The sequence below is a fragment of the Callospermophilus lateralis genome, chromosome 13 (assembly GCF_048772815.1).
Source record: "Callospermophilus lateralis isolate mCalLat2 chromosome 13, mCalLat2.hap1, whole genome shotgun sequence".
NCBI lineage: Eukaryota > Metazoa > Chordata > Mammalia > Rodentia > Sciuridae > Callospermophilus > Callospermophilus lateralis.
The window spans coordinates 55,691,705-55,716,451 of record NC_135317.1 but is presented as its reverse complement, the minus strand read 5'-3'; the positions used below and the strand labels follow the sequence as shown (position 1 = coordinate 55,716,451).

The 24,747-nt window shown below is 35.7% G+C and overlaps 1 protein-coding gene across 1 annotated transcript in view; it reads right to left on the bottom strand.

The window, feature by feature from the left end:
* Nucleotides 1–5,938: 5,938 nt before the first annotated feature.
* Drc8 (dynein regulatory complex subunit 8) overlaps nucleotides 5,939–24,747 on the bottom strand; it is a 137,248-nt gene continuing 118,439 nt past the window's right edge. Inside the window, exons 4-7 of the mRNA XM_076831743.1 lie at nucleotides 12,563–12,642; nucleotides 11,911–11,953; nucleotides 11,754–11,820; nucleotides 5,939–6,686 (exon numbers count right to left, since the gene is read on the bottom strand). Of these exons, the coding sequence (XP_076687858.1) occupies nucleotides 6,571–6,686; nucleotides 11,754–11,820; nucleotides 11,911–11,953; nucleotides 12,563–12,642 (306 nt within the window). The 3' untranslated portion in view covers nucleotides 5,939–6,570. The remainder of the gene's footprint in view (nucleotides 6,687–11,753; nucleotides 11,821–11,910; nucleotides 11,954–12,562; nucleotides 12,643–24,747) is intronic.

The following is a 24,747-nucleotide window of genomic DNA, read 5'->3' as shown; positions in this document are numbered from 1 at the left end:
GAGAACATCCACTAAAAATATATAAGTTTCTGGGTCCTACTTTAAGAGATTCTATTTTAGAGGTCTGGAATGGGGCATGGGTGTCTGAATTTCTAATAAATGCCCCCCTCCCAGGTGCTTCTGAAGCAGATGACTGGAAACCACACTTTCAGAAATACTAAGAGACAGCCATCATTGCATAATATGGGCGCACATGTGAGCATGAAGCTGTGTATTTAAATTGTACTAACATTGATCTTCAAGGAATTGCTTCTAAAAACATGGTACTTTCTTATATGCAAGCAGTTAGAAAAGGGATAAGAAGGAAGGAGAGAAAAATCCAAACATATTGCATTCCACAGGGAAAATTCTGCCCTTAACTACTGTTTACCCTTCCCACTAGCCTGCTGGACACTCTTTTATGGACCTTTTAGGTATTAACCCGTGGAACATTTTGCATCTGCAAAGGGAACTGCATGTTTGGGCTGTTTCTGGAGGCAAAACAAGGACTAGACTGGGCTCTTTGTTTTCCACGCAGAGGTGCAATGAAGGTGAAGCGTCTGGCCCAGATGAGTCACAGGTAAACTAAGATCAGAGTGCAAGATCACCAAACTCCTGGGCCCTGAGTCACGTAGCTTCCTCAGCTCAGAAGTGTGGGAACAGAGCCGGCTTTCCGCAAGGCCATGGGGCTGCTGTGTACGGCTGACTCTATAGAAGCCAGAAGTGGCAACTTAAGCAAACTTCCTGCATAGGAGCCCCAGTGCTCTTGCGACCAGGAAAATGCCACATGGTTTAAATTGGATGTTGCGGGCAAGGTAGGTAAATTAAGAAGTAAAATACATATTGAAACGATCTGAGTATTTAAACAAACCGTTCAGTGGAAGTGTTGCTTAATGGTACAGCATCTGCCTCTCATATGCCAGTGCTGAGAGCCATAGCAGAGTCCAAATGACGCATGGCATTTTTGCCAGAACAGAGTGATTGAGAGGTGACGCCAGCAAGCCATTGAGATGATAATGGTTATGTTAAGCTGTGTATATTAGACCCCTGCTGTCCGCCTCGGCCTGCTACTTTGGAGTTCTAGCGGGGATTCCCGGAGAGTTCCCATTGGTTGGGGAAGTGCTGGAGGAGGGATTTCCGGTTGGTGGTTCCTGGAGGAGCCGCGTGGGGGCGGGGGCATTCGGGAGAATTCCCGGGGAGCGTGTGTGGGGTGTGCTGGTGGAGTTCAGAAATAAAGTTTGTTCCTGCTTCAGTGACTCATGATTTGTGCCCAGCCAGACTGCGGCATGCCAGGCCCAGGGTTCCATCCCAGCACCACAAAACAAAGTGTTCCCTTTGCAAATATGGTATGTTCATTCTGCAACTGGGAGATAAAATGCAATTTCTAAGGGATGCCTGTATCACACTTTTTGGTGGTCTTTAAAAAACCAGACAAACCACAAGCAACCTTGCATATTTGTATGCATAAACACACAAGTAGTGGTTGCATTAGGCAGCTTTCTGTCACTGTAACAAAATATCTGATAAAAAGAGGAAAACTTCATTCTGGCTCATGGTTTTTCAGTCTGTGGTCAGTTGGCCCTATTGCTTTTGAGCCAGTGGTGAGGTTGCACAACATGGTGGCAGAACATGACAGAGGAAGCTTCTCATCCTGTGGCAGCCGTGAAAAAAAGAAGGGGAAGGGGATAGATTCTATCTCCTTTGAGAGCACACCCTCAGTGACCTGAGACCTCCCACTAGGATCTACTTCCTCTAAAGGTTCAATCATCTTCCAATAGCACCACTCTGGGGCTTTAACACATGGGCCTTTGGGAAACATTCCAGATCCAAACTATAGCAGTGGTGAAGCCATCTTTAAATGGACAGTCCTGTGTGTCTAATTGTTATTATTATGAAAGAACACATAGATTGTAGAGTATCATTCATTTTCCTTTATCTTATTTTCTTTTTTACTTGTAAATCCAAGTTTATTTTTCCATTGTGACTTCTTGTGCTCAGATAACTTTATTCTGCTGTTTTAACAGCTATACCTCTTGCACATCATAAAATTTCTCAATATTCTTATTCAGTAGTATGGTTTGGATATGGTTTCATTGTATGTGTCCCTCCACACCCAAGGGTTCATGTATTGGCAGTTTGGTCCCCAGGGTGATGCTATAGGGAGGTGATGGAGCCCTTAGGAAGTGAGGCCTTGCAGGAGGTTCTGCTCTTTGAAGGTAGTTCTTGTGAAAGGGTTGCTATAAAAGGAGCAAGCCTGGACCCTCTTTCTCTCTCTGCTTTTGGTTTGAGATGTACTGCTTTCTCCAATATGTACCCTTGTCCCTGCTATCTGCATCATGACAGCAATGCATCCGAGTGCTGGCCCTTGCTGAACCTGTGCAATGTTATTTGGACTTTGAACCTCTAAAACTGTGAGCTAAAATAAACCTCTTTCTTACACAGTTACTCTATCTCAGGTATTTTGTTATTGTAACAAAAAGTTGACTAATACATTCAGAATTCAGAACAATAGTCCCATGACAGATACTTTGTATAGGTGAGAATTCTAAAGACCAAGAGAGAAATTGCTTCTACCTTACATTATCACTTTGCATCTAGTCTTCTATAGATTGAATTAATTCAACTCCTTGAGCTATTCTATAAATGGTAACAATGCTGGGTGAACAAATTTAAATTTCCACACAAATTATCATAATCTCAAATGAGATTTGGAATTGGTAGTCATAAAGAATCAATTATTACAATGTTGACATATGTTCCTAATATCCCCCAGTTTTTTAATATTTATTTTTTAGTTATAGGGGGACACAATATTTTTATTTTATATTTATGTGGTGCTGAGGATCGAACCCAGTGCCTCACACTTGCCAGGTTAAGCGATCTACCTCTGAGCCACAACCCCAGCCCCTATCCCTAGTTTTTCTAGTGTTTTGAACATCCAGGGGTGCTGTATTTTGTCAAATGTTTACTCTGCATCTATTGAGATGAACATATAATTTTTATTTAAGTCTATTGACATAATGAATTACACATATTGATTTCCATATGTTGAATCAACCTCGCATTCCTGGAATGAACCCCAATTGATTGTGGTGTAGTATCTTTTTCATATGTTTTTGTATTTGATTTGTCAGAATTTTATTGAGAATTTTTGCATCTATGTTGTTCATTAGAGATATTGATCTGAAGTTTTCTTTCTTTGATGTGTCGTTGTCTGGTTTTGGAATCAGGGTGATAATGGCCTCATAGAATGTCTTTGAAAGTATTCCCTCTTTTTCTATTTCATGAAATAGTTTGAGGAATATTGGTGTTAGTTTTTCTTTAAAGGTCTTGTAGAACTCAGCTGTGTATCCATCCGGTCCTGGGCTTTTCTTGGCTGGTAGGCTTCTGATGGTGTCCTCTATTTCCTTGCTTGAATTAATCTGTTTAAAATGTGTATATAACCCTAATGTATTTTGGGCATATCATATGACCCTAGAAATTTGTCAATGTCTTTGATATCTTCTATTTTATTGGAGTACAAATTTTCAAATTAATTTCTAATTATTTTCTGTATTTCTGTAGTGTTCCATCGTGATATTTCCTTTTTCATTACAATGTTAGTAATTTGAGTTTTCTCTCTCCTTCTCTTCATTAGCATGGCTAATGGTTTTTCAATTTTATTTATTTTTTCAAATAATCAACTTTTTGTTTTGTCAATTTTTTCAATTGTTTCTTTTGTTTCAACACTATAAAAGCTATCTATGCTAAACCCCAGGCCAACATCATTCTAAATAGAGAAAAATTGAAAGCATTCCCTCTAAAAACTGGAACAAGAGAGGGATGCTCTCTTTAGCCATTTCTATTAAACACAGTCATGGAAATTTTAGCCAAAGCAATTAGATGAAAGAAATTAAAGGGATACGAATAGGAAAAGAAGAACTCAAATTATCACAATTGGCAGACGATATAATTCTATACCTAGAAAGCCCCAAAAATTCCACCAGAAATCCTCTAGAACTAATAAGTGAATTCAGAAAAGTAGCAGGATATAAAATCAATACCCATAAATCAAAGGCATTTCTGTACATAAGTGACAAATCCTCTGAAAGAGAAACTAGGAAAACTACCCCATTGAGAATAGCCTCAAAAAAAAAAAAAAAAAAACTTAAAAACTTGGGAATCAATTTAATGAAAGAGGTGAAAGACCTCTACAATGAAAACTACAGAACACTAAAGTAAGAAATTAAAGAAGACCTTAGAAGATGGAAAGATCTTCCTTGTTCTTGAATAGGCAGAATTAATATTGTCAAAATAACCATATTACCAAAAGCACTATACAGATTCAATGCAACTTCAATCAAAATCCCAATGATATTCCTCATATAAACAGAAAAAGCAATCATGAAAATTATCTAGAAAAATAAGAGACCCAGAATGGATAAAGCAATCCTTAGCAAGAAGAGTGAAGCAGGTGGCATCACTATACCAGACCTGAAACTATACTACAGAGCAACAGTAACAAAAACAGCATGGTATTGGCATCAAAATAGATTTGTTGACCAATGGTACCAGAATAGAGGACATAGAGACAAACTCACATAATTACAGTTATCTCATATTAGACAAAGGCGCCAAAAACATACACTGGAGAAAGGATAACCTCCTTCAACAAATGGTGCTGGGAAAACTGGAAACCCATACACAACAAAATGAAATTAAGCCCCTATCTCTCATCATGCACAAAATTCAACTCAAAGTGGATAAAGACCTAGGAATTAAACCAGAAACCCAACGCCTAATAGAAGAAAAAGTAAGCCCAAATCTTCATCATGTCAGATTAGGCACCAACTTCCTTAATAAGATTCCTATAGCACAAGAAATAAAACCAAGAATCAATAAATGGGATGGATTCAAACTAAAAAGCTTCTTCTCAGCAAAAGAAACAATCAACAAGGTGAGTAGAGAACCTACAGAATGGGAGCAAATCTTTATCACAAACACATCAGATAGAGCACTAATCTATAGGATATATAAAGCACTCAAAAATTTTAACACCAAAAAAAAAAATAAATAACCCTATCAATAAATGGGCCAAGAAACTGAACAGACACTTCTCAGAAGAGGATACACAATCAGTCAAAAAATATATGAAAAAATATTCAACACCTCTAGCAATTAGAGAAATGCAAATCAAAACTACTCTAAGATTTCATCTCACTCCAGTCAGAATGGCAGCTATTATGCATACAAACAACAATAAGTGTTGGTGAGGATGTGGGGAGAAAAGCACACTCATACATTGCTGGTGGGACTGCAAATAGGTGTAGCCAATAGGAAAGCAATATGGAGAATCCTTGGAAAACTTGGAATGGAACCACCATTTGACCCAGCTATCCCACTCCTCAGTTTACACCCAAAGGACTTAAAAACAGCATACGACAGGGACACACCCACATCAATGTTTACAGCAGCACAATTCACAATAGCTGAAGAAAATGTGGTATATATAACAATGGAATATTATTCAGCATTAAAAGAGAATAAAATCTGGCATTTTCAGGTAAATGGATGAAGTTGGAGAATATTATGCTAAATGAAGTAAGCCAATCCCAAAAAACAAAATGCTGAATGTTTTCTCTGATATGAGGATGTTGACCCATAATGGTGATGGTGGGGGGAGCATGGGAGGAATGGAGGAACTTTAGATAGGACAAAGGGGAGGGAGGGGAAGAGAGGAGGCATGGGGGTAGGAAAGACGGTGGAATGAGTTAGAAATCATTACCCTAAGTACATGTATGAAGACATGAATGGTATGAAAATATTTTGTGTACAACCAGTGACTTGAAAAATTGTGCTCTATATATGTAATATGAAATGAATTACATTCTGCCGTCATATATAACAAATCAGAATAAATAAATAATTTAATAAAAAAGAATCAATTATTAATAGTGATTTCAATAAATCACCTTTCACATTCAGATTACTGAAGTGTTTATTGTTCTTTAAAAAGAAGCCTTCATCACACTGATACTCATTTTCAATTTGTGGTCATTCTGCCCTCTCTCAAGACTTTTATATGCCAAACATTGGCTCATTATAGTTATTATTAATTTTCTCAGTTTAGTTAATTAAAAGGTAACATGTTTATTGTAGAAAATAAACAATAATCTATTTTAATGTTAAACTGTTTTAAGATTAGTTTTTAAGTAATTAGCAGAATGTCATTCCATAAGTCTGGACATTTTAAATACATTTATGATTAATTTAGAATTATTATGATCATCCAGGTGAACAGGGCACACCTATGATCCCAGCTACTCAGAAGTCTGAGGCAAGGCAGTTACAAGTTTGAGGCCAGCCTGTTGGTGAGTCCCTGTCTCAAAATGAAAAATGTAAAAAGAGTTAGGGATGAAGATCAGTGGATTCCATTCCCAGTACTAAAAAAGAATTTTTGTTATGATCATCTTTAGAAAACAAAATATGTTGAAATAATCATGTCACAGGCATTGATAGCAGATAAAAGAATTACAAAATAAAATGCAAAATTAATTAGGACAAGCCATTTTCAAACTATCTTTTCAATTAGAAATTAAGGGTTTAAAATATTTAATTTTCATCTATCACCATCATTGTTATATACTCCTTGTAATTAATTGAATTTGAATCTGGATCGATTGCAGCAGACAACATTTCTTCCATTTCTTCTTGGGAGAAAGGCTCACCTGAAAGAGACAAGAAGGGAAATTTATTATTCACAATTGTCTAATTTATTTCTTTTTCTCTCTACTAGCCAGTTTAATTGCCATGGAGTAATCCCACCCCTGTCACAGTTATTTTCCCTGGAGCCACAGAGTCAGTACATCATGACAGTCCAGAGGTTTAAAAGCTTGCTATTATACACCCTAGGAGGCTGTGGACTTACTTTACCTTGCAGGTGTCATGGACCAAGCACTCTATAGAATCCATCATTTCAGCCAAAACGTATGGCAAGAGGACATAAAGGCATCATGAACAAAGTTGTTTATTTATTTAAATTAAAATGATTGAAACTGCAAAAGTATTAATCCGAAGCCCCACTCTTATAAGAAGTCTAATCACTATATTTAGTAAAATATGGAGATGATTAAATGTTTATCATATAAAATTGCTGAAGGGCAAATGACAGACACTTGAAACTTAACAATTATATCTCTGAACATTTCCTAACCTGTCTGGCCAACTTAGTGATGCCAGCTGAACCCAGTGAGAGACGGCACTCATCAACTGTTTGAAAACTACTCCTTGTTACAGTTTGGCCAAGTAATGGTATCAGATGAAATAAAAAATTGAATAGAAAGTCTGTGGGTTTTAGTTGGATTCAGACAACAGCTGAGAATCATCTTGGAAAATGATTCACCAAGATGAGAAGCACACTTAAGAAAGAATGTTGAGAAGACCATGGTCTATAACAAAGATGGGACTTTGTCCCAACATTAAAGAGAAATATAAGAACATCCAGATCACCATCTTAGACTATGATAAGACTCATCAGAGACTTTTCAAAGTAACTAGTTTACCAAGACCTGAGCATTACTTACCTAATGAGGTTAAGTCACCTGCCACCATAAACAATACTTTTTAAATTGGAATTCAGTTAGTAATACATAAATCATTCAAATAGGGATTTTTGTTTTGTTTTGATTTTGTTTGGGTACTGGGGATTAAATCCAGGGGCACTTTACAACTGAGCTACATACCTAACCCTTTTTATTTTTTGAGACAGGGTCTTGCCAAGGCTAGCCTTGAACTTGCAATTCTCTTGCCTCAACCTCCCAAATTGCTAGGATTACAGGATCATGCAATCACACCCAGCTTCAAGTGGATATTTTGGTGACAATGAAGATAGTACTAGGAAATGAGAGAAATGTGTAGAGTTCTTGTGAAATCATGCTTACATCCTAAGATAGAAAGAATGCCTAAAATATTAAAAACAATTTCTGAATCTTTCCTAAACCTGTTAATACTAAATCCAATACCAAAGGAACTCTGATGTAAGTTCTTAAAAGAATATTACCAACCAACATTTATTGAGCACTACGTATGCCAAGCATTGATCTAAGCGGTTTACACATATTAAACTAAATTAGTTTCCAAAACACCTCATGAGAGGTAAGAACTATAATTTTTCCCACTTACCACACACACACACACACACACACACACACACACACAGAGAGAGAGAGAGAGAGAGAGAGAAACAAAGCAGTCTGCTTCAGCAAGTGAGTGGGGAAAATGGGATCTGAATTCCAGCAGTCCAGTTCATGATCTATTTAAGTTCAACTACCACTTTCCACTGCTTAGAACAAGGCCTGCTCACAGTAAAATACAAAAGATAGTCATGATGCTTTTTTGGGCAAGGCAAAAGATAAACAGTATTTGATAAAGATGTGCCTGGGTTCAAATACTGTTATTTCCTACAGCTTTAAAATCTTGGGCATGTTACTCAATCTCTCTATGCCTCAATTTCCCTGTCTATAAAATGAAGATAATAATAATAATGTTGTGAGAATTAAATGTTATTTTTTAGCGCTTAGAACAGTACCTAACACACAAGGAGTAACATGTAAGCATTTTTTTTTTTCTTTTGAGATTTCTTTGCTGCTAAATACTATCTGGTAGAATACACATTCCTGAACATATGTGGACGTCTATCTTGTAGGAACTTGATTCAGTGTGATTTATAATGCCTATCATATCACTTCTTAAGTATTTAGAATGCATATTCTCAAACATGTTTGTAAATGAAATGTGTTTGATGTTCTGTGGATACTGTGAAAAGTTGTGCCAGTAATGTTAATCTATAGTTATAAAGCATAGATGTACTTCAAAACAGTTTAGAATTTTGAGAATCTTAAAGCACCATTTTTTTTTCTTTTTGTTTCAGAAGACGATGATAATGACAACAATGACAACTTTATTTCATTTTAGGTGTTCCCTAGATCCTATTGGGGTATTTTATAAAAATCAGTAATTCTTAAACAACTATTTTATAGTTAAATGTTATTACACTTAGATGTCTGTTATATTTAATAAAAATAATTCCTGGGCTGGGATTGTGGCTCAGCGGTAGAGCGTTCGCCTAGCACGGAGGGGACCCGGGTTCAATCCTTAGCACCACAAAAAAAATAAAAAATAAAAATAAAGGCATTGTGTTGTGTCCATCTACAGCTAAAAAATAAATATTTAAAAAAATAATAATTCCTTACATTTGTGTAGTACTTTATATCTTATATATCACTATCAAACATATTAGGTCATATAATATGAAGAATACTGAATAACATTTATTCAATGAAAAATTGAAATCATGTATATTCTTATTTAAAAATTATCATTCAATGCTTAGTATAGTTGACCTTGAAGTATTATTAAGTCTCTGTAAATCCATCTTTTTGGAAATTGCCATGGAGTAACCCCACCCCATGTCACAATTATTTTCCCTGGAGCCACAGAGTCAGTACATCATGATAGTCCAGAGGTTGGAAAGCATGCTATTATCCACCCAAGTAAACCTCCCAAGTAAACCACACAATTGCACTGTGTCTGTATACATTGCTGTTCCTGATTTCCCTATTTCAGTCAGTAGTATTACCATAACACCCATCACCCAGGTCAAAATCTTTTTATTTTTTACTTAGTTCCCATCTTGGTCCCCTGGTCTTTTGTTATTCATCATGACCCATGGATCCTGCTGTAGATAGGCCTATTGCATTGCACCTATTCCTTCTTTCTATTCCCATTGTCAAATCAGGCACTTATTAGGGGACCTTCAAAATACCAAAATAGTTCTCTAACTGATCTTCCTAGTCTAACCTCTTTCTCACTTATCTAACAAACCTACCAGCACCAGAATAACTTTCCCACAATGGCTCTTGCACTATATGACTCATCTCCTCAAAACCCCAGAACACTTCTGCAATTTCCCACAGGATAAATCCCAAACTTCTAAACCCAGACCTCCATGATTTAGTCCCAGACAATCAATCTAAATTAATCTCCTATTGTTTTCCAACAAGACCCTTTGGGCCAGCTCAGCCTGTCCTTTCTCAGGCTTACAAATGCCACATGCATTCTTGCCTCCCAGTTTTTGCTCCATATTTTGCTGATAATGTTTCCCTCTCATCAGCCTTCATCCATTTTTATTCAATTACTCATTCATTCATTAATTCATAGTTAATTTTTTATAATTAATTTGAGACCTACTATATGTGAGGGTACTATAATGCATAAGATTTTATCCCTGGCCTCGACAACTCATCCATGTAAATTCTACCTTCTCAAGGAACTTATTTTCTCTTTAAATCTTCTCAAGCCAAGCTTTCTAGACTGTTCTAGACTGTATTGATCTTCTGATATTTTCCTACTATCTTATATTGTGATTTAATAAGTTAGCTTTGTTTCCCCAATAAGATTGTAATATCCTTGAGAAAGAAAGCATATTTTAGTATCATTACCCCTCACTGCACTTAATAATACTGAACATATAATAGACACAGGATATTATTTAAATTGAACTGTTTTGGCCATTCTGACTAAATTCATGTTGCCTAATATAATGTAGGATTTACTTGCTTTAATCCTTAGGATTAAGAGGCTAATGCTTTGAAAGTCACAACATTCTCATCAAAGTTAATCCCTAAGATGATTTTAGCAATGTCATAGGAGTTCTTGAATGGCAGCTGTGATTTTCATGTTATTCTTACTCTCACTTCCTGTATTCTTACCTAATGGTGGATCAAGTCAAAATGGTCAAACCAGTTGTGCATGTAGACAATGTCTTAGTCTTCCCTACTCAAAATTACTCCTACTTTTGATCTGTCTCAAGTGATTAATGACTCTGAATCATTCAGGACTTATCTGTTAACCAGTGAACTGAACAAAGGAGACAAAACTCTTAGCTTTATGTGGGAGCAGGGGAGGCAAGCAATATGATAATGGTTTCCAGAGACTGTCTATCAGGCTGTTGACATTCATGGGAAACCAATTTACACACTGGCAAAGAGACATTCTAAACAAATTATGTTTTGTGTATATGTGTGTAGTCTATGTTCAAAGCCCATATGTGTGTGTGTGTGTATATATATATATACACACATATATATACATACATACACATATACACATACATATATGTACATATAATAAGCTTTTATATATAAAAATAAAATTTTATATGAATTCATATTCAGTTGAGGCTATATTATCCATAACTTTACCCAGAAAAAGCTCTTTTTTCCCCCTATATTTTGTTTTAGTTGTAGTTGGACACAATACCTTTATTTTATTTTTAGGTGGTGCTAAGGATCGAACCTAGCACCCTGCCAGTGCTAGGCAAGCTATCTACTGCTGAGCCACAACCCCAGCCCCTAGAAAAGCTCTTGAAAAAAGAATTTTTATATACTCCAATTCAAATATTCTATCAGTAAAGGCACTGATTTATAGTGACGGACAGTTCAAGTTTTCCAGGTGACATACCTTTTATTCTCAAAATACTGAGTGAAGTGATTACAATTTATAGAGGTTATACAAAATCCTCTGAGGCAACATCCATCTCGCCTTACCTTACCTTTGTTCTCTTAACACCCAATAAAATAAAATAAAAACCATTCCAAAAATCAAAATAATGGGAATAGTAAACTCTTTCTAACCAGAATGACTGATTTTAAAGTATCCTCTATAACTTTTGCATAACTGTTAAAAATTATTAATCCCTTACATAAATCATGTTATAAGTAATAAAACAATCTTACCTTCTTCAGTCATATATTTGATGAGTTCTTCCTTAGTAAGAAACCCACGTTTAGCAGAATCTAAAACCTAGGGGAAATGGTAGATTTTATATGTATGAATAAGTTCTACATGACAAAATTTTCATATTTATATATGAATAATCTAGAGCTTACACACCTCAAAAGCTCGAAGAAGGACATCTTCTGGAATTGGTCTATACCTATAATTATGCCATAAAATGAGTTAATGCCAGATTGTTTGTCTCATCTCTACATAATAAATTACCACATGAAACAAAATGGAAGTTGCTAACATACTGGGATAATAAAACTTCCCTCACTGAAACCTTCTTGGATATCTGGGTATGAAAGTGTCCAGTACTTTACCCTGACAGGAAATACTTAGCTCAAAATCACTGACATGTCTGGTGTTATCTATCAGTTTGTTTGTTTGTTTAATCATTATGGAATTCAATTTCCCTAGAAACAAAACTTCTATAAATCAACTTTGTAAGTTTTACATTATGTTAAATATTGCTAAAAATAATCAGGATTAATTCTTATTTATGATCGATTATTCAAAACAGAAGATAATTAGAATATCAATTTATGATTTTTATAGCTTCTTTGCCCTTTGGTTATACTTTGCTTCAAATAATATTATGGTGGTTGTAAGCACAAACAAACTGTTCATTCAGAAGTATACTGAAAGGTTAGAAGGAAGCTACCCTGAGATACTTTGGTTGAGAAAAATACAAAATAGCCACGTATTCTGAAATTAATGTAATTCTAATCATTACCTTGCCTTAAAATTGTTTTTACTTTCTTACCTTCTTTCCAGAAGTACTTTGGTCATCACTGGAAGAAATTTTTCATATCGAATATATCCAGTGGGTTCTTCTTCTTCTACCTAGCATGCAGTGACAATATATATATTTATTTCTTCTTCTACCTAACATGCAGTAACAATATAGACATTTATTAATTCAACAAATGTATTGAGCAACTACTTTTTTTCAAGTACTCTTGCCCAAGTGCTAGGGATTTGGATATGATGAGACTTTTCACAATTTACTGTTTGAGCAAAAAATAAGAAATTATATATATATATATATATGCTAGTATTCTACTAGGGGAGACATATATTAATCAAAAAACCCACACAATGAGTGCCTAATTATAAATACATTCAAGCACAATGATGTAAAGCAACTCAGGTCTATAGAAACATATAAGAAAGGAAATTTTCTAGACCAGGGAATCAGGGAAGTCATTCATGAGAATTCAAAGACAGCAGGAAAGAAACACCATGAAAAACAAACAAACAAACAAAAAAAAAAAAACTGGAGGCTCTGGGACTCTTGTGGTGATGCATCAGAGGCCATAAGGCTGAGCACAGGGAGCAGCAAGGAGGATGTTTCAAGGTGAGGCTGGTAAGAGATACAGGGACCAGACCTTGCAGTGTCTTATCATTCAGGAATGTCCTAGGAACAATGAAAAATCACTGAAGTTCTCATAGATGTGTTCTGAAAGATCACACTGGTTATAGGTGAGGTGGCTTCTTTAGTTGATTTAAGCAGATACAATGAAGGTTGAGATTAGAGTGGTGGCCATGCAGAGGGAAGTGGATGGTTACAAGAAATGCAAGAAATAAAAGTGATAAGGCTGGTGCTGCACCCATATGGCTAAGGATAAGAAAAAGAGAGGAGTCCACAATGAATCCCTGGATTCTGGCCTGCACAAGTGGGATAAAGTGTTGCCTTTCCCTGAGACAAGGAATGGATTAAGGGACCAGATTAGGGGGCAATAATTACCTCAAGAACACAATCACATCTCAAATCATTATATTTACTAGATTCCTGCATGATTAACAGAACTAAATTATGAGAACACTATTCTTGAGAAAGAATTTTTGGGAACCAAGCATGATTAGATGAGAAGGAAACAGATCCCTGCTTATGGATTTAACTCTGATGGAGTGGCTAAACAAAGCACTGAGTGACTTTAACTTTCATGTCAGGCTATTTATGAGGAGCTATAAATTTTCCACTCCCTTTCAAAAATCCTATTAAAAGGCTCATAGACCCCACATCAGCAGATGAGACTTTTCACAATTTACTGTTTGAGCAAAAAATAAGAAATCTATATGTTGATGCTAAGTGGAACACACTGTCATTCAAACGACAACTATTTGTTAAATGTTTATACTAGATTGCACCTAGTGTGAATAAAGCCCTCAGACTCCACTATCAGCAAAAATTTAATCCATCTAATGACAATGTTTCAGAATTTCTCAGTCCATCAATACATAAATAATTATCTTCAGCTGCCTATAGGACCAAGGTGAGCATTGTGTAAATTAATGTTCATATGGCTCTGATGTGCTTGAGTAGCACTCTGAACTCCCAGCCACAGGAGCTTCTTAAAGACAAAATGTCAATCTCATGGGATTAGCTACAGAGCAATAATCTTTAAATTATAATGTTGAGTTTCTAACCAGAATTTTGCTCCAAAAGCTAGAGCAATGACTTCCCTCCTTTCCCCCCAACCCCTAAGAAACCACTGTGTAGCAGGGAATCTCAACCTTCACAAAACTAAAACCCTTCTTTATCTTTGTCATTTTACAAAATATTTTTACTTTTTCTATAACTTTGTCTCAATCATGTGAGAACTCACAAAAGATACATAATATATCTTTATATTGCTTCCCTGGGTTCTCTCACAACAAGCCCTCAGTGATTTGAACACAAAAGTGAAACTTCTGCATGTCATTCTTGCCTAATAGATTTTTTTTGGAGCCAAAATTAATTAAAAATATTAACTTAAAAGAAGATCTGCAATTAATCTGAGTAGCACAGAAGCATACATTTCATTTAGCTTTTATAAAAAGAGGGACAATGAAGCTGGGTAGGATGGTGCACACTTGTAATTCCAGCAACTTGGGAGGCTGAGGCAGGAAGATCGCAAGTTCAAGGCTAGCCTGGGCAATTTAGCAAGACTCCGTCTCAAAATAAAAACTAAAAAGGACTGGGGATATAGTTCATTGGTAAAGCATTCCTGGGTTCAATCCCTAAAAAAGAAAAAGAAAAGAAAAAAACAAAAGAGGGATAATGAATATAAACAGAGGGCTTCTGGTTAAAGAGTAGGAAGAAAATGCTAAGTCCCTGGGCATTTATTTAAAAAATCTTTCTATGACCCAACACTGTCCTCTAGAGGCCATATTTAATCTGTTCTTTTATACAAAAATGTATAAGCAATGGCATTTAAAAACAATATACTTTATTTGACTATTCTAAACACAACATTCATGAAATGCTTAATATGTATCAGACACTGTTTTATATTATAAATTTCCTACTTAAATAACCTTTTTATTTTAGAAGAGTTTTAGTTTTAGGTTTACAGAAAAGCTACAAAGATAATACAAAGAATTCTCATATATACCCCACGCCGTTTTCTCTGTTGTTTTTCTTTTTTTTTTTTAAATTTTTTTAGTTGTAGTTGGACACAATACCTTTATTTTATTTATTTATTTTTATGTGGTGCTGAGGATTTAACATAGCACATTGCATGTGCTAGGTGAGTGCTCTACCGCTGAGCCACAACCTGAGCCTTTTTATTTTTCCAAGCTTTACTGAAATAAGATTGACATATTAAAATTATATATATTTATACAATTTTAATATTTTAACAGTGTGATGCTTTGATAGACTGTGAAATTATCACCACAATTAAGTTAACATACCTATCACTTAATTATCTTTTTGTATGAAATGAAAAAAGATATATTATTGGTAGATTTTAAGTATATACTATTATTAACTATAGACATCATGCTGTGCATTAGATCTCCAGAAATTACTCATAACTGAAAGTTTGTACATTTTGACCAATATCTCCCTGTTTCCCCATTCCTGCCTCTGATAATCTCCATTCTACTCAGTTTCTGAGTTCAGCTTTTTTTAGATTCCACATATAAAGGAGAACATGCAGTATTTACTTTTCTGTGTCTAGATTAATTCACTTAGCAAAATTTCCTCTAGGGGGGCTGGGGATGTGCCTCAAGTGGTAGCGAGCTCGCCTGGCATGCGTGCGGCCCGGGTTCGATCCTCAGCACCACATACAAAACAAAGAAGTTGTGTCCGCTGATAACTAAAAAATAAATATTAAAAATTCTCTCACTCTCTCATTTAAAAAAAAATTCCCTCTAGGTTCACCCATATTGTCCAAAAGGTCAGGATTTTCTTTTTTTTAGGCTGAATAATATTTCATTACACACACACACACACACACACACACACACATCCCACATTTTCTATGTACTTTCATCCACTGACATAATTGTTTCCATATGTTGGCTATTGTTAATAATGGTGCATTGAGCATGGTGAGCAGGTAACTTTTTAAAATTCTAATTTCATTTTCTCCAGAATATACATAACCATTACACACACACACACACACACACACACACACACACACAAGTGGGTATCATGGCAATTCTATTTTTAATTTTTTGAGGAAAATTAAATACAGTGTTTCATAACAGCTAGATCAATTCACATCAATAATTTAGAAGGGTTTCTTTTTCTCTGCATCCTCACCAATTCTTAGTATCATTTGACTCACTCTAACAAGTTTGAAATGATATCTCACTGTGGTTTGGATTTGCATTTCCCTGATGATAGTGATGTTGAAAACTTTTTCATATACCAACAGGTATATGTATATCTTATAACAGGCCATATGTATATCTTCTCTAGAAAAATGTCCATTTGGGTCTTTTGCCTATTTTTTAATTGGGTTATCTGATTTTGTTTCTTACCGAGTTGCATGAGTTCCTTATCTACCTTAGATAGATGAGATACATGTGTGTGTGTGTGTGTGTGTGTGTGTGTGTGTGTGTGTGTATGTAGTGAAATATCATTCAGCCTTAAAAAGAAGAAAATCCTGTCCTTTTGGACAATATGGGTGAACCTGGAGGAAATTTTGCTAAGTGAAATAATCCAAAGACAGAAAAGTAAATACTGCATGTTCTCCTTTAAATGTGGAATCTAAAAAGGTGAACTCAGAAACTGAGTAGATACATGATTTGCCAGTATTTTCCCTCACTCTGTTGATTGTCTTTTCATTTGGTGATTGTTTCCTTTTCATGTATCTTGATTTTTTCTAACACCATTTATTGAAGATCTGACCTATCCCAATAGTGTATTCTTGGAGCTCTTGTGAAAATTAGTTGACCATATATGAACAGATTTATTTCTGGGGTATCTATTCTGTCCTAATGGTCTATATTTCTGTTTTTCTACCACACTTCTTTTATTACTATTGCTTTTTTAATATAACTTGTAATGATTCCTCTATTGTTAACTCTTATGTCATTATGGTATGAGCACTATGAACCAATATTCAGTATACATTATTATTCACTAAATTTCAAACTTTGTTTGGATTTCATTGTTTTTTTTCTGAAATGCATTTTAAAATATTGCATATTCCTCTATTATAAAAGAGAAGCAAAATAAATAGGACGGAATACCATTTCTAGGAATCTGGAAACAGAGACTGGGGAGGATAGGAGGTGGTTCTATTATCTCTAGGGTGGGACAAACTAGTTAACTTTGTGAAGCCTTTGGTAGGATAAGACAGGAATACTACTTTCTAGAAATGTGATGCAATGATGGCTTCATGAATATTTAAATCCATAGATTAAAATGCCTGTGAGAGTAATAAAGATGTATCAATTATTGAACTCTCTTCGTTTGTGTGTGTGTGTGTGTGTGTGTGTGTGTGTGTGTAGAAAAGGGAGAGAAAGAGAAAAGGATGAGGAGGAGGAGGAGAGATGAGAGGGAAAAGAGAGAGATGGGTTGTGTACCCCTATTCCAAATTCTTATGTTGAAATCATAACCCCTCACCACAGAATGTGAATTTATTTGGAGACAGGGTATTTACAGCTTAGGTCAAGTTAGAATGAAGTATTCAGGGTGGGCCCTAAATCAACACAATGTGTTTCCTTATACAAAGGGGAAATGTGGAGATAGATATACACGCAGAGAGAATGCTAAATGAACATGAAGATGACCATCTATAAGTCAATGAGAGAACTGGAGATGTCGCTCAATGGTAGAGTGCTTGCCTAGCATGTGCAAGGCCCTGGGTTCAATTCTCAGCATCCTCAACCTACCCATACCCTACCCCCCCAAAAAAGGAGAGAAGCCTGAAACAGCTCCTTCCCTCATGGTCCTCAGAAGGAACCAACCCTGCTGATATCTTTTTCTTTTTTTTAAAGCCTGATTTAAATTATTTTTCTTTAGTTGTAGATGGACACAATATGTTTATTTTATTTATTTATGTGGTACTGAGGATAGAACCCAGTGTTCCATGCATGTGAGGCAAATGCTTTACACTGAGCCACAACCCTAGCCCCCTTCTGATATTTTGATGATCTGAGATCTTCAAGTCTTCAGAACTATGAGAATAAATTGCTAAAATTGAAGCTACTCAGTTTGGGTTACAATGTCACTAAGGCTCTAGCAAACACATAAGCATCCTTTGTATATATTAAATATGTATGACATGTATTTATCCAAAAACCTTGAATCCCTGTCATCAGATATAAATACCTACATCTACAAAGACGAATTAGCCTAACAGACATCAAAAATTCAGAACTGTTGTAGAGTTGTTATAGGAAAAAAAAATAGTATAGTTCAGACCTACTTTCTCCAGGAAAAAAGTCAATTGATCAACTTAAAATGAAATAAATTCAAGAAAGATTCCCTAAATTATAGAAGATATGTTGAAAAAGACTATGGAGTGATTGCTACTTCTTCATGAAGCCATAGTGGGAAAATCAATTTGGCTTCTTTCTGTATTAATTAGGGTCTTTAAAAAATAAAAACACAACACAAAATGTGTGTTGTCCATATAGGTCCCCCAGGTGCCTGAGTAGTACCACCAGTATTAGCACCCACAAAGGACTCCTGGCCACCCACCCACGCAGGAACTCTGGCCACCAGTTCCATGTAAACCCCTATCTACCAATGTGGGGCTCCTCAGGTCGCTTCCATCTTGGGGCACTGCAACTACTGCCACAGTCCTTACACACACCCGGTAGCCTACAACTAGGGACCTTGCACTAGGTCCAGAGATAGCTGCCATCCACAATACTGCATGCCATAGAGCTGCATCTCTGAACATGTCACACTATGCCACCGCCTAGTCCCACCCAACAGCACCCCATCACTGAAGGCAGCCACCTCCATCACCATCTTTAGTTGGGGTAACTCCCAGGTTGGAACACTGGCTGGGGTTTAGAACAATATCAAGGTCCCTAAAGTCCCACCTCCTTCCTTTCCCCAGCAGCCGCTAACCCAGCACAGTGCCTGTAGCTATGCGTCCCAACCGCAGCTAGAAAAGTCGGGTCACTAAACCAGGTCCTGAATTGCTCAATATAAAAAAGCTCTCTATGACAGGTGCACAGCCCCTAGAGCACAGCCCACAAGACTTCTGGAGAGAAGGCTCCTGATTGGGAAGGAGAAAAGGAAGGGGTGAGTGAGATACAGTTTAGAGTCTAAATTAGAGACCAGGAATTATGAGGCCTACAGGTGATATAAGGAGATAAGACCAGGCACTCGCATCACATGAGCGGGCCCCAATGGAGCCATCCTTGAGAGTGGAGATACCAGCCAACAATAGACAACTCCACCTATTGGATGAGAATGGAAGCAGGAAAGACACTGATCTCCAACAAAAACAAGCATTGTATCTTCCTTCAAGATTTCTCTCTCCCTCTCTCTCTCTTTCTCTCCCCCCACTCCCACCCTCACATCCCCAACATTTGTGAAACCAAGTATTTTTCATGAATTAGGCTACTGAGGACTGGGATGTCTGAACAGTATTTACAGTGATGTTGTATATTCTTTCACCTCCTATTTTTACACTTTTTATTTTTCTTAATTTTTATGTTTGTTTGTTTTCTGTAATCTACTGTCCTCCCACTTACTTGTCTCCCCCAAATCACTTTCTCTCTTTTCTCCTGCTACTAACCAACTTCTTTAGATTCCTCTTTCAACCTCCTTCCTAAGATCTACTAACTCTATATCCTTACCTCCTACCCCTTCAACATCTCATCCGACACCTCACCTGGGTTTTTGGTCCATCATCGGAAACTGTAGACCTTACTGCAAACCTACTGTTTATACTGTAGATAATAACTGAACTTACCATTTCTATATCTTGTGACAAAAACCGTAAACATCTTAATAGTAGCTATTTGGTTTAAGGCTGTATATTGTTTGTATTTGGATCTGTTAATATTGTTCTTCTCCTTAAAGGAGAGGTATTGGAACCCTGCAGGGACACTATAAGCCTATAGGGTAAAAACTGTAATGCCTTGGATCCACAGTGTTAGAAAGGAAGACACATGAACAACATGAAAAAACAAGGGAAGAAAGTGCCCCAAATGAATGAAGATATTACACAATAGAAGAAATGACAGCGAAGGAGTTCAGGATGTACATAAATAAAATGTTCTGTGAATTAAAGGATGATATAAGAAAACAAACACAGGCAGCAAAAGATCATTTTGATAAAGAGCTACATAAACAAAAACATAAAGCAAAAGATTACTTCAATAAGGAGAGAGAAGTTCTGAAAAAAAAACAAAACAGAAATCCTTGAAATGAAAGAAACAATAAACCAACTTAAAGGCTCAATAGAAAGCATCACCAACAGATTAGATCACTTGGAAGACAGGACCTCAGACAATGAAGACAAAACACATAATCTTTTTTTAATTAAAAGTATAATCTTGAAAAAGAATGTTGACTACACAGTGAAGATGGTAAGAAATCATGAGCAGAACATTCAAGAATTATGGGATAACATAAAAAGACCAAACTTAAGAGTTATTGGGGTAGAGGAGTAAGGCATAGAGTTCCAAACCAAACAAATAAAAAATCTATATTCAATGAAATAATAGCAGAAAAATTTCCTAATATGAAGAATGAATTGGAAAATCAAATACAAGAGGCTTACAGGACACCAAATGCAGAAAATCACAACAGATCCACACCAAGGCACATTATAATGAAAATGCCTAACATACAGAACAATGAGAGATTGTTAAAAGTCTCAAGAGAAAGAAATCAGATTACATATAGGGGGAACCAATAAGGATCTCTGCAGATTTTTCAATCCAGACCCTGAAAGCTAGAAGATCGTGGAACAGTACATACCAAGCTCTGAAAGAAAATGGATGCCAAACAAGAATCTTATGTCCAGCAAAATTAAGCTTTAGCTTTGATGATGAAATAAAAAACCTTCAAAGAATTTACAGCTAGAAAGTCTGCACTACAGAACATCCTCAGCAAAATATTCCATGAGGAGAAAATGAAAAACACAATGAACATCAGCAAAGGGAGGTATTACACTAAAGGAAATACTAATCAATGGAGAAATCAAGTCAAGTTAAATGCCAAAAATAAACAAATATGACTAGTAATAAAATTAGATCTCAATAATAACCCTGAATGTTAATGACCTATATTTACCATTCAAAAGACATAGACTGGCAGATTGGATTTTTTAAAAAGACCCAACAATATGCTGCATTTAAGAGACTCATCTCATAGGAAAAGACATCTACGGACTGAAGATGAAAGGTTGGGAAAAAAACATACCATTCACATGGACTATCGAAACAAACAGGGGTTTCCATCCTCATTTCAAATAAAGTAGACTTCAAACTAAAGTTAATCAAAAGGGATAAAGAAGGACATTTCATACTGCTTAAGGGAACCATATATCAATAAGACTTAACAATTATAAATATATATGCCCCAAACAATGGAGTATCTATGTTCATCAAACCAAGTCTTCTCAAGTTCAAGAGAACCACAACACAATAATTCTGGGTGACTTTAACACACCTCTTTCACCACTGGACAGATCATCCAAACAAAAGCTAAACAAAGAAAGTATGGAACTCAATAATACAATCAATAACTTAGACTTAACAGACATATAAAGAATATTTCATCCATCAACAAGTGAATACACTTTCTTTTCAGCTGTGCATGGATCCTTCTTTAAAATAGGCCATATATTAAGCCAAAAAAGCAACTCTTAGCAAATATAAAAAACAGATACTATCCTGCATCATAAAGGAATGAAATCAGAAATCAAGGATAAAATAAAAAACAGAAGCTACTTCAATACCTGGAGACTAAATAATATGCAACTGAATGAACAATGGGTTGCAAAAGACATCAAAGAGAAGATTAAAAAATTCTTAGAGGTAAATGAGAACACTGATACAACATATCAAAATCTCTAGGACACTATGAAGGTAGTACTAAGAGGAAAGTTCATTGAATGGAGTTCCAAAGAAGAAAAAGTCAACAAATAAATGACCTAATATTACATCTCAAAGTCCTAGAAACAGAAAAACAAATCAACACCAAAAGTGGTGGAAGACAGAAAATAATTAAAATCAGAGCTACAATCAATGAAATTAAAACAAAAGAAAAAAAATTGAAAAAACTGACAAAACAGAAAGTTGGTTTTTGAAAAAATAAACAAAATTGATAAACCCTTAGTCATGCTAATGAAGAGAAGGAGAGAGAAAACTCAAACTACTAACATCCGTGATAAAAAGGGAAACATCATGACGGATAGAAATTATTTTGAAAATTTGTACTCCAATAAAATAGAAAATATTGAAGATTTCTAGAGGCATATGATTTGCCCAAACTGAAAGATGATATACACAAGTTAAACAAATCAATTTCAAGCAATGAAATAGAAGATGCCATCAGAAGCTTACCAACCAAGAAAAGCCCAGAACAAGATGAATACACAGCTGAGATCTACAAGACCTTTAAAGAAGAACTAATACAAACTCCTAAATTATTTAATGAAATAGAAAAAGAAGAAACACTTTCAAACACATTCTATGAGGCCAATATCATCCTGATTCCAAAAGCAGACAAAGACACACAAAAAAAGAAAACTTCAGACCAATATCGCTAATGAAAAAATTCTCAATAAAATTCTGGCAAATAAAATACAATAACATATCAAAAAGACAGTTATTGTATGATCAAGTGGAGTTCATTCCATGGATTCAAGGTGGGGTCAACATATGGAAATCAAAATAAATGTAATTCATCACATCAGTAGACTTAAAAATAAGAATCATATGATCATCTCAATAGATGCAGAAAAAGCATTCAACAAAACACAGTACCCTTTCATGCTAAAACACTAGAAAACTAGGGATAATAGGAACATATCTCAACACTGTAAAAGCTATCTATGCTAAGCCCAGGCCAACATCATTCTAAATGGAGAAAAATTGAAAACATTCCCTCTAAAAACTGGAACAAGACAGGAATACCCTCTCTTTCACCACTTCCATTTAACATAGTCATGGAAATTCTAGCCAGACCAATTAGACAGATGAAAAAAATTAAAGGGATATAGATAGGAAAAGAAGAACTCAAATTATCACGATTGGCAGACAATAGGATTCCATATCTAGAAGGTCCAAAAAATTCCACCAAAATCTTCTATAACTAACAAGTAAATTCAGAAAAGTAGCAGGATATAAAATCAACACCCATAAATCAAAGGCATTTCTGTACATAAGTGACAAATCCTCTGAAAGAGAAACTAGGAAAACTACCCCATTGAGAATAGCCTCAAAAAAAAAAAAATTAAATGCTTGGGAATCAATTTAATGAAAGAGGTGAAAGACCTCTACAATGAAAACTACAGAACACTAAAGTAAGAAATTAAAGAAGACCTTAGAAGATGGAAAGATCTTCCTTGTTCTTGGATAGGCAGAATTAATATTGTCAAGATAACCATGTTACCAAAAGCACTATACAGATTCAATGCAACTTCAATCAAAATCCCAATGACAGTCCTCATAGAAATAGAAAAAGCAATCATGAACATTACCTAGAAAAATAAGAGACCCAGAATAGATAAAGCAATCCTTAGCAAGAAGAGTGAAGCAGGTGGCATCACTATACCAGACCTGAAACTATACTACAGAGCAATAGTAACAAAAACAGCATGGTATTGGCACCAAAATAGACTTATTGACCAATGGTACCAAAACAAAGGACATAGAGACAAACCCACATAATTACAGTTATCTCATATTAGACAAAGGCACCAAAAACATATATTAGAGAAAGGATAACCTCCTTCAACAAATGGTGCTGGGAAAACTGGAAACCCATACACAACAAAATGAAATTAAGCCCCTATCACTCATCATGCACAAAATTCAACTCAAAGTGGATAAAGACCTAGGAATTAAACCTGAGACCCAACGCCTAATAGAAGAAAAAGTAAGCCCAAATCTTCATCATGTCAGATTAGGCACCAACTTCCTTAATAAGATTCCTATAGCACAAGAAATAAAACCAAGAATCAATAAATGGGATGGATTCAAACTAAAAAGCTTCTTCTCAGCAAAAGAAACAATCAGTGAAGTGAGTAGAGAACCTACAGAATGGGAGCAAATCTTTACCACAAGCACATCAGATAGAGCACTAATCTCTAGGATGCATAAAGCACCCAAAAATTTTAATACCAAAAAAATAAATAACCCTATCAATAAATGGGCCAAGAAACTAAACAGACACTTCTAAGAAGAGGATACACAATCAATCAAAAAATACATGAAAAAATGTTCAACACCTCTAGCAATTAGAGAAATGCAAATCAAAACTACTCTAAGATTTCATCTCACTCCTGTCAGAATGGCAGCTATTATGCATACAAACAACAATAAGTGTTGGTGAGATGTGAGGAGAAAAGCACACTCATACATTGCTGGTGGGACTGCAAATAGGTGTAGCCAATAGGAAAGCAATATGGAGAATCCTTGGAAAACTTGGAATGGAACCACCATTTGATCCAGCTATCCCACTCCTTGGTTTACACCCAAAGGACTTAAAAACAGCATACGACAGGGACACACCCACATCAATGTTTA